Source organism: Colobus angolensis, unplaced genomic scaffold, assembly GCF_000951035.1.
Source record: "Colobus angolensis palliatus isolate OR3802 unplaced genomic scaffold, Cang.pa_1.0 Scaffold230, whole genome shotgun sequence".
NCBI classification, from domain to species: Eukaryota; Metazoa; Chordata; class Mammalia; order Primates; family Cercopithecidae; genus Colobus; species Colobus angolensis.
In genome coordinates, this window is record NW_012115489.1 from 7,132,301 (window position 1) to 7,143,921 (window position 11,621).

Consider the following 11,621-nt stretch of genomic DNA (forward strand, 5'->3'; position numbering starts at 1 on the left):
AAGGGGAGAGATAATGAGAAATTACTTAATGGGTACAATGTACATTATTTGGATGACAGATACCCTAAAAGCCTGACTTGACCATTATTCAATCTATACAATTTTATCCCATAAATGTGTATATTATATATACACACACAACTTAAACATAAGGCTTGAAACTGTAAAACTCCTGGAAGAAAATGTAGGAGGAAAGATTTATGAAGTTGGGTTTGACAATGAGTTTTTGGAAATGAAATCAAAGCCACAGGTACCAAAAGCACAAATAAACAAGTGGAACTACATCTAACTAAAATGCCTCTCTGCAGCAAAAGAAATAATCAATAGAATGACATAGGAGAAAATATTTGCAAACCATATATATGAAAAGGGGTTAATTTCCAAAAATATATAAGGAATTCCTACAATTCAATAGCAGAAATTAAATAGCCCTATTAAAACTAGACAAAGAACAAATATAGACATTTCTCTAAAGAAGACATGAAATAGCTAAGAGGATTATGAAACTCAAAAATCATTAATCACCAGGGCAATGAAAATAAAAACCACAGTGGGATATCACCTAATACCTGTTAGGATGGCTACTATCAAAAATATATAAAATAATAAGTGTTAGCAAGGATGTAGAGAAATTGAAATTCTGTTAGTGGAAATGTAAAATTGTGCAGCCTCTATAGAGAACAGACTGGAATTACCTCAAAATTTCAAAGATAGAACTACCACATGATCCAGCAATCCCACTTTGAGGTATTTATCCAAAAGAATTGAAATTGAGATCTTGAATCGGGATTTCTATTCTCATTGCAATAAACTTCAGTATTGTTCACAATCTAAATGTATATCAACAGATGAATGGATTAATTAATATGGCATATACATACAAATGTACTATTATTCAGTCATAAAAAGAAGAAAATCCTGTCATATGCCACCACATGGGTAAACCTTGAAGACATTATGTGAAGTGAAATAAATTAGTCACAAAAGGACAAATACTGCATGATTCCACTTAGATGAGGTATCTAATAGTCAAAGTCATTGAAGCAGAGAGCGGAATGGTGGTTGCCAGAGAGAGAGAGGAGAGAGGGGGAAAAGAGAAGTTTCTATTCAACAGGTGTCAATTTTAGTCATGCAAGATGAAAAAGTTCTAGAGGTCTGCTGTACAATATTGTACTTACAGGTAGCAACACTGTATTGTATACTTAAAATTTTAAGAAGTAAATTTCATGTTATGGATGTTATGGTTTTATCATAATAAAAAATAAAATAAGGTGTGCTAAGAAGCCAAAGGAAGAACATGTTTCATGAAGAAAGGTGTGGTGAACCACATCAATGTTGCTGAAAGGTCAAATAAGATGACAGAGAAGTAACCATTACCTTTGGCAAAATACAGATCATTGGCTACCTTGATAAGAACAATTAATGAGATTAGTATAGACTAGGGCGAGAAAGAGATATAACAACCTGAAGGCAGACAAGATATTTTTACAAGAATAAGAGAAATAGTTTACTGATTGAGGGGCAAGTGTGGTAACAATTTTTTTTTTTTACAAGGGGCATTATTACATATATTTGTGTGCTGACTGGAATGAAAAGAGAGAGTGGATAAATTCAAAAGTAAGCTTTGAACAGATTTGTGTGGATGGGATCCAGAACACAAGTGGGAAAACTTAGCTTAGGTATGAGCAGGTCCAGGTCTTCCTCTTATCTAAAGGAATTCCAAAGTATATAGAAATAGATGCATTGTAGGTTCAATGGTGGAAAATTGAGGAAGATCTTGTGTGTTTGCATCCAGTTTTTAAATATAAAATCAGAGGTGAAGTAATCAGTTTAGAAGAGGTGGCAAAGAGGAAGTAATAGGATAAAATTGTGTGTGTGTGTGTGTGTGTGTGTGTGTGTGTGTGTGTGATTTAACCTTTTCTTAATGGGTCAGATCACATTCATTAACTGTGAATGTGCTTTAATACAATGGAGCCCTTTCTTTAATATAAAATAAGATGTGATGTAATCAGTACAGATGAAGTAGGAAGAAGGTGCTGATTTGAGAATCAAGAAGAGGTATAAAATTCTCATCTTAGAGAACAAGAAATGAATTTACTAGGGAAGTGTAGTAAGTCTCTCTGCCTGTATTGAATACCCATTTAAAATTTCTGGTCAGAAATTTCCAGTGAGTCCAGTCATCCAAGCTGTGTAATTTCTCACCAACAATGTTCATCCACTGAAGTTTTCTAGTATCTGAGTAATTAGAAAGTTGAGTTTAACTGAATTGGGGTTTTCCAGGTACATAGAAGAGAAAAAGTGAGACAAGAGCATTAAGATAATTTCCAAAGGTGGGAATCTCATGTTGGATCAAGAAATGTGGCTTTATCAGAAGAGAAATGAGGACACGAAGGGGTGTTGAAGACTAAACAAGACTTCACATTCTGTAGCCTTCTTCTCTAGCAGTATTCATGACAGGAGCTTTACATCCCCTGACAACCTTTTCTTGAGAAAGGGCCAGGACAGGTCACATGGGTGTGTATTTAGGGCTAACTTCCCTCTAAGGCAGCTATGGTTATCTTCCTCCTACTCTTCTTTCTCCTCTAAATGGCAACATGGGTGTATGGCCTGAGACATGCATTGAAGATAAGTCCTATTTGTCTAGTAGGACTACAAGGGCATCTTTCTCTCCACTACCTAACAAGCCATAGGGGGTTCCAGGAAAGCATAGCAGGAAATTAAGATGATCATTTATCATAATCCACTTTGCCTCATGAAATGAACATTTTTCAAGTGAATAGAGGAACCAAATTTTTCTTTATAATGATAATTAAGGATAAATGTGACTGCTTCATAAAAATTAACTCACAGAAATAATTCTTCTATGTAAAACATAACATTAGCTGGCATTTAAGATAGAGTGTTGTAAGAGCTGTCCACTCCCAGGATCTGTAATGAAATATAGGAACATAACAAGAGCGCATCTAACAAATCCGTGGGCCATCTGTTTCAGTACCTGACCTCCGGAGGTGACTAATCCTGGCTGCTTCTCAAGAATATTTAACCATCTCCTCCTGCCCCTCTCTTACTGACCTATCTTCCTCTCTTAATAGAGCATAATAAAAACGTATGGTACTGTAAAAAGCTTCTGGCAGTGAAATTCCATCTGAACCACGATTAAATTTTTTGTTTACGTTTCTCTTCCTTCTGGAATATACGATATAGATAAATTTTTGGTCCCCACTCTTCTGAGATCGATTTGAACCCTATCCAAACCAGAAGACATGAGAAGAGTCTATAAACTTCTTGAGGACATTAATTTCAATGATTACGTCTAGGACTTCCTTGAGTGCTCATCATGGTGGCATGTTCTCTGGTTTCCAAAAACTAACACTTTTGAGTGAGAGGCATCCTCACTGGTGGTAATAGTCAAATTTTCCAGAAAACAGAGCTTTCCCCTTTAACAACAGGAATTAAAATGTGTGTGTGTGTGCACGTGTGTGTGTGTGTGTGTGTGTGTGAATGATTTAACCTTTTCTTGATGGGTCAGAGCACATCAATTAGCTACTAATGTGCTTTCATACAATGGAGCCCTTAGGGATTACTTTAGGGACATGGGATTAATTGGCTCTGTTTACATTATCCCAGCCTGCTCAGTGGGAAAAATATAGACCCTAGCTGTGCTCCCACTCTAGATTTGTCTAAAGGAATGATTACATTGCACCCACTGGAAGTTTACTTACAGGAAAAATCAAGACGCTTCCTGAAAAAGAAGTTTTCTTAAGAGGAAGTCAATACAAACACATATGTGCAGATGCAGAGTGTGAGCTAACATTGAGCATAATGCAGAGTACAGAACAAAATTTGTCCCACATATTTTTCCTCTGCCCAGCCACATAAAATCATACTTTAGTCCCCGGGCAATGGAGCAACAACAAAATAATCAATATAAACCAGGCAAAAAGATGCCTGGTTTTGGCAGTGCCAGCACTCAGGGCTTTAGCAGTGATGGCAGAGTCAGCAATAGATGTTGGCATCAGCAGCTTCCACAATGGGGGACCAAGCTCTGGGAGCCTTTGACTCATGTTAGACATTAACATGCTCAATGTTGGGCCTTTGCAGACACAGAATAAGCTCTGGAGGAGCTATTAGTAGTGGTAGTGATATTTGGGGCATCAAACTATAGAAGCACAGTTTCTCTATATGTCAAAGGAGCAAGGGTGACAACTCTCCAAAGCTTTCCCAAAACAGGAAAGAAGGAAAATGGCAGATACCATGTTGTAGCCTAAAGGACTAATTTCTCAATCCAGCCCAAATGACTGGTTTGTAGATCATACTTAAGAATCCATCCAGATTTTTAAAACTATTTGGAAGTTCATTAAGGCGGTATTTAGGAGGAGTTGAACAACTGACAGTTGCTGTGATTCTGGTTTTACTTTTGGACTGGTAAAGTGTAGAGAACACTATGTTTTGTGCCAGTGTATCTCCATTTGTTAGTCTTCCCTCATAAATATTCCCTATTGTCATTAATGATGTATGACACTCAACAGTTTTCATCTTCTTTATAATTTACTCTTTCTATCCTCATTGGGTAGAGTTGGAATTAAATATGATTAAATAAACTCTAAGTAAGGGTATAATAAATCTTTATATGAGTAAAGTTTATGAGCCTTAATTTATGAACATTGTGATATCCATTTAAGCAATTGGAGGACTGTGTGTGTGTGTGTGTGTGTGTGTGAAGTTTAACCACTTTAGAACAATTATAGTATCAAATAACTGACATCCAATCTAGTGGATTATAAACTGTTATATATGCTTGTACGCCATGTAAGCTATGCTTCAAATAAACCAAACACAAACCAGATAGGTCATTGCCAACACAAACAAGATAGGTCATTTTCTATTGAAAACCAATTTACTGTTTACCTTTAATGTTGATGCTTTTGATGGCTTTCTGATGCTACATTTTGCATTATTTCATGATGCCACTTTTACTCAAGAACAATATTGCAAAGTTCTAGCTTATAAATAAAATGAATCAACCTGCAACTTATAACAGAAGGAGCTGGTCTTATGCACAACAAAGAACGACTCCAAATAAACAAAGAAGCAATACAAGAGATGTTTCCTAAATTGGCATTAGGGATCACTAGCATCACCAGATGAGCTGATTTTAAGTGCTATGAATGGCCAATAAGAAGCAGCAGGACTTTAAGGAAATGAGAGAAAAGATTTTACTTTTATCACAGTGACCTAATTTGAAGAGTTAAGTAGCAATTAAATCACATTTACTGCTCAAGGTACATGATGACCTGTAATGTCAGTTATCAGAAATGTCCCTAACTTGTGCAATTAGCTTTGAGTCAAATATGGTGTTCTGACTTTAAGCCTGATTATAAATTTGGAAACATGTATAGACTGCATGGTGCAATAGAAAGGGCCTAGTAAAAAATGTATATTTAAATTTGGCTCTGACATTTACATAAAAGCCCTCTTTAGAGATACACTAAAGCAGTTTTCTCAAACTTTAAATGTGTACATAAATCATCTAGGGATTTTGTTGAAATGTAGATTGTAATTAAATAGATCTGATGTGTGATGCATGGAGTCTGAGATGCAGCATTTCTACCAAGCCCACATGTATGCTGATGCTGTTGGTCCCTGAACCAAATTTGAGTACCAAGGTCTTAGAAGATTATTGTTAGAATGGGGAAAAGGCACATGCGTGCATAGGAAGACACTTTGTGAATGGTAAAATAGCATATATAACACTTTACATTGATTAAAAATAGTCAAGGATTCAATTCATCAGAAAAGTCCTAGTAGAACAAATTGTGTTTCAGATACTGTTCAATTTTTCCTTTTTCACAAAGCCAAAAACAAAACTGGGAATTAGAGAGGCAGAACAAGAGAGATATTCATCCTAAACAATATTGTTGCTTTTTTACTGTCTTGAAAGATTCACTTCTGTATCACCATCCACTAAAAAATGGGGTGGGAGGTGGGAACTGCTCTTGTTTTGTTCTTTAGAAGTTTGCACAATTAGACTCAGTACCAGATACATCCTAGAGATTCACTTGTTCCAAGTAAAATAGAAATAGAAAATTACAAAGAGGAGGAAGATGGTTGGCTCCAGGAACACAGGCAGCAACAAGAAGGGATCACTGTTAGGGGAAGAAATTAAAAACTAGTAAATCAGACACAAGAACAGAGACTCAGACGCAGATTACCAACACCTTACTTGTTCCCATGATGAACCTCTTTACGATAGTTCTGGAGCCACCATGATTACAGAGTTAGAACTCTGCTTCAGAGAAACTGAATTTTCATCAGTCTCACTTTTACCTAAATTTTATACTTTGTCTTCCTGCTCCCATCTCTGTTTATGCTCTGTTTAAACTCAGAGCTGTTTAAACACTTAGCTTCCCTTAGTGAACCTGTTGTTTCTCATTGATGTTTGCATTTTCTAAAGGAAATGAACAAATTTCACAGGCACAGTTATTGATTTATAAAGCATTTCTGTGTTCCTTATCTAAAGTACAATCAACAATTCCCTGTTGAAGAAAACATAGATTCTTTCTGAGTTTCCAGTCCCACAACATTTTGGCCAATATTTTATTATTACATGGTCAGTTTACTACACTATATGAAAAAGATTTTTATCACATATTAGAGAACACAAAGCAGACCCCTCCCATGGGTTGAACCCTTTCCAATCTTTTAGATTTTGGACAGAATGACTCTCTGTCACACATGCGGATTACCAACACCTTACTTGTTCCCATGATGAACATCTTTACAATAGTTCTGGAGCCACCATGATTACAGAGTTAGAACTCTGCTTCAGAGAAACTGAATTTTCATCAGTCTCACTTTTGTCTAAATTTTATACTTTGTCTTCCTGCTCCCATTTCTGTTTATGCTCTGTCACCTGCTTATAGTGAAGGGCAGTATCATTCATAATCCAAAATGCCATTATTAAACAAATATGCATGAATGAACACTTAAGTTTAGTGCCATCAGAGAGAGAAAGAAATGATAAACAAGGCTGAAATTCGAGTAACTGTCAATGTGTTCTGGCTGTGTCATTTCTTTAAAAAATAAATTCAAAGTGAAATACTAACACCAATTACTAACTTAATTCCTCAGTCCAGTCAATATCAATCATATCATGGAGCCATTTAAATGCAAAACAGCTATTGAGAGATTACTCTGAAAGTATTCAAAATGCAGAGATTTGAGAAATATTTAAAGACACCAGAACTGTGCTCTGGTGGGGAATATCACACAGCTGCACGTTGTTTTCTGCTGTAACTCTGGGTAATCTGGGTCAGCTGCCCCAGGTGGGTAGCCTTGTAATTAGGCAGCTCTTCATTTTCCAGCCGCTTTACCTAAGAAAACCTGAAGCTTTGAGGATGACTGAGCAGCAGTTCCCCTCAACAGAAACACTTGTGTGGTGCACCAGGAGTGGTTTTAAATGGTGGAGATAATTACTTAATTTGAGCTGTAGCAACTGGCCAAGTAAACATGTAGCAGCCAGGAAGCTATTAGCATGATTTTAAGGCAATTATTCCATTAGTGTTTAATAGTCTCCAATTAGTCTTCTCTGACTATCAAAGTTTGAATATCTTTTTTTCCTCCAAAAATTCTCAGTGCTGAATAATGCAAAAAGGTGCCAAACCTGTTTTTAAACCTGGTTTTTTACATGTGTGGATCTTCCAAACCAATTTACAGAAACACGGGGTTATTCAGGAGTATAGATTTGATGAAATATGTTGTGTCTATTTTTTTCTTACAAGTATTGGAGTGAGAAGGAGAAGTTTTACAGGGGATCCATTTGAGTGTAATACCAAGAGGAGTTGGGAAAACAATATAAATTCTCATGGAAGCCCAATGCCATCATCATCTTCATGTCTGTACTCTAAGATCACCCAGATACCAAAATCTCTCACTTCAGGTTTTTATTTTGTCCATGGGAGGAAAGGAAAATTACTCTGTTCCCATTAATGCTTTCTTCCTTGTTTCTTAACCCTGGTTAGTCACAGTTGCTGCTGAATCATCCAGATACAAATCAAAAAGCCTTTCCCTCCAAAATTCATAGGGTATCTTCCCAAAGGTCCAATTAAGGGGTCAGATCCCTGAACTGATAGGGATCTTCATTTGTCTTCGCTTAGCTTCAGTTTTTTCATCTGTGACATGGAGGTAATAGTGCCAGCACTGCCTGCTTTATGGGGTTTTGGAAGGATTATGTGAGCTGGTGTACATAACAGCGATTGGAAAGTGAAATATTACGGAAATGTAAGGTAGACTCAAAAAGGTATCATACCATCTCTCAAAACTAGATAAGCAAACTTAGGCTTTTAATCCTGTATCTCTAGAGAGTGACTTGCCAGAAGGTTTGCATCACAGTGATTGCCCTTCTTACCTTCTATGCATATAAAAACATTCAGAGGAGACCATGTGAAAGGAACTGTCAAAAATCCAAATAAAAATGAAGAAGGAAAAGGAATGGGAATGCCTGTGGAAGAGAGAATGGAGTTATGCCAAAGTTGTGCTTTCTACTGTCTCCTTGAAAAGAGCAATCCCCAGGCTTACCTAGGTAGCAGAGTAAGTGCTGCATGGAGAACCTCGGGTTGGTTCTTTTCCTTGGAGATCCCTGGCCCTTAGGAAGCTATCTGTTGAAGAAGGACAAAAGGAGACAGCTCCTTCTGTGGATAGCACTTGTAGCAGAGACTGTGCCTGCCATTGCTGTCAAATATTCACTTGACTAACAACCACTGATTTGAGGGACTAATCAATGGCAGCACTGTTGGTTGAAGCATCTAGTGATTTTCAAAATAACCCTTCTTTTGTTTTTGTTTTTGTTGTGTTTTGTTCTTTATTATGTTTTCCTCCAATAGCTGAGAGGGGGCGCTGGATGGAGCAGATCAAGAGGAGGTAGATCAGAACGTGGAATTTAATAATCCAGCTTAGTTCAGGGCCAGAAGTGGACTGTTCATGAGTAATTTGCCCTCCAGCCCAGCTCTGAAAAGATCAGGTGTGTGCTCCCGGAGCCCAACTGCATAGCCAAATTGCTAATAAAGTATGGCCGTGTCCCCAGCTGTCATTGTTGTAAACTGTCCTGAAACAACCCTCACTCCTGGATACCTGATCTGGGGGTTGCTAGAATCTCCCACCCTAGAAGCCTGCCCAGTCTATGGTCCAAGTCGCACACGTCAAGCCGAAGCTTCTTGATCCCTCAGGTCTCTTCCTAGCTTTGTCCACGCTTGGTTCCTTCTAGGCTGTCTGGACACATTCTCAGTCACCTTTTCCCTAAAATTTGCCTATTAATCCCACCCCTCCGCTGCAGGTCACCCAGGTTACCCTGCCCAGCTTCTGTCCCGAGCAGCAAACACACGGTTCACAAGGGTTTGCTTTTCTGACCTGGGCGAAGTGTGTTGCCAACACGCACTGGGACCAGACTCCAGACGGCGACCACTTGGCCAGGCCCCCCGGGGTCCATGCAAATAGGCAACAGTGCCCTCTGCCCGTCGCCCCCTTCGGCTCCTTTTCAAGGGCAGCTATCGCGCCGCCTCTGGTCCCTGAACTTTCATCACTCTTCGGGAAGCGCTTTGTCTTTTTAAAGGAGATTGGGGACGAATATTAATGACTCTAGCCGACAATCTATCAAATCCGCTCAATTCCATGCCAGGGATAGACTCAGGTCCTTGCACCGGAGGCGAGCTCCTGACACTAGCTCGCGTTCGCCGCACACTGTCACCCCACAGACCCAGAGATCGCTCCCACTCCCCCAAATCTGCAGGGGAAACCATAGGAGGGGGTCACGAGGCACCATCCTGGAGCCCAGCTTCTCCTCTGCCCCAGTCCTCCGCATATAACCTGCTTCAAACGCCCAGGATAAAAGCAGTCACCTTGACTCTAGCGCCTCGGTCCTTAGAGGTCTGGAAAAGACCAGGAAGCCCAAGGCTACCCGGCACGGGCTCGCCTGGCCTGAGACCCACCCTGGAAGACGAGTTTCCCTCCCACGGGCATCGTGGCAAGTTACCACTTAGTGGCAGATAAAGCAGGGCGGGGCAGGTGGAGCGGGCGCCGAGCGCCTAGCCGGCAGTCCCTGCGCGCCTACCTGGAATGGCTAAATTGGTGAGGGGGATGCTGTGGATGCTCTCCGGCAGAGTTGCCATCCAGTCGGCTAATTTCAGCTCGTTTTTCCCCTGAGACGAGGCCATCGTGCAGTCGGCGTGCAGCGCGCTGGTCCCAGCACTCCTCGGGCAGGTTGGCAGGCTGCTGCCGCTAATCCAATGTTTGCTCCAGCCCCGCTAGAGTTTACACTCCTCTGTGCGCCACACCCACAGGATGGCGCAGACACATGCTAATTTTAATAATTATTCAAAACACCCCGTGCTCCCTTAGTGCCTCCGCCAGACTCCGCTGGAGCTTTTGTTCCTGACGTCGGTGCTCTGCTCTCTCCGCTCTCCCCTCCCTCTCCAACTCCCTCCTCCCGTCTTACCCTTTCTAGGCGTCTCTGCCTTTCCTGGCCATTCTGCAGCTTTCCCTGGTTTATTTTTCTTTTCTATTCATTTTTTTCCCAACTGCTTTGCCCATGGCTCGCTCGGTCCTTTGGTGTGACTTTCTCGTCCTGTTTGTACGAAAGACAGTCTTGCAGTTGAATCTAAAATCCTAGTAGACTTTGGGATGTTACTGCTTCCTGAGGAACAGACTTCTCATGCTGGCTTTCAGGGCTTTCCATCGCTATCAAAGAGCTTTCCTTTTTGTAATCTACAACAGGTTATACCTTTCCTCAGCCAGAGACCACAACCCTGTTTATTAAAAAATGATGATCTTTATTCACTCTTTTGCCTACTTTGTGAAATATCTGGTAAGTGTGGGTCAGTGAAGGGCATGGTAAATTCTAGGTGGTTCCCGCCTAATCCTGGGTACCTTGCTCCAGACATTTCAAAGTCAAGAAATGCTGTTCCCCCTTCTTTTCTCAGATCATGAGAAGTCTACATTATTTCTAAGGAGAACACTGCCTCTGTCCTGTCAGTTTCATGGCACTCAGGGTAAGACTGGAGTCTTATGCTGGAAGAAAATCACCACATCTCCCAGTGACATGCTCTAATTATTGCCAGTAGCATTTGTTGGAATGTATTTAGTACCATTCAAAGTGATCTATGTAACTGTCTGGATTTTCATTCTTTGTAGACTGGAAAGATGTGCCTCTCTCAAGAGAAATCACTCACTGAGCCTCCAAAGAACTGTCTGGGTCCACCTGCTCTCAGATGAGTAGAAGGAGAGAGATGAAGTTTTACAAATGTAATGAGAACAGCAGTGGCCTCAATAGGAATTATAGGAGATGAACTGAAAGTGTGCTGGGCCTTTGCAACCCAGGAAATGGAGATGCAATAAAGAGACCTCTGTTCTTTCATGCCAGGGTTGTGTAAATTTTTATTTTTCTATGGGAAATGCTATTAGATTGGGGAAATGACAATCAACATAGGAGACAAAGAGAGCCATAAAATATGACAATAATTATTCAAGGTTAGTGAATCCATTTAATCCCAAATAGCATTAAAAAAATAAGAAAAAAACCTAGAGCCTAGCTTATTTCCTGCAATGATGCTAAGTCCTGAGAATATTCA

General features: G+C 39.9%; 1 protein-coding gene across 1 annotated transcript in view; it reads right to left on the reverse strand.

The window, feature by feature from the left end:
- The window catches only part of PLCXD3 (phosphatidylinositol-specific phospholipase C, X domain containing 3), a 194,650-nt gene extending 184,327 nt beyond the window's left edge, over window positions 1–10,323 (reverse strand). Inside the window, exon 1 of the mRNA XM_011944421.1 lies at window positions 10,106–10,323. Within this exon, the coding sequence (XP_011799811.1) occupies window positions 10,106–10,208 (103 nt within the window). The 5' untranslated portion in view covers window positions 10,209–10,323. The remainder of the gene's footprint in view (window positions 1–10,105) is intronic.
- Between the last annotated feature and the right edge of the window lie 1,298 nt (window positions 10,324–11,621).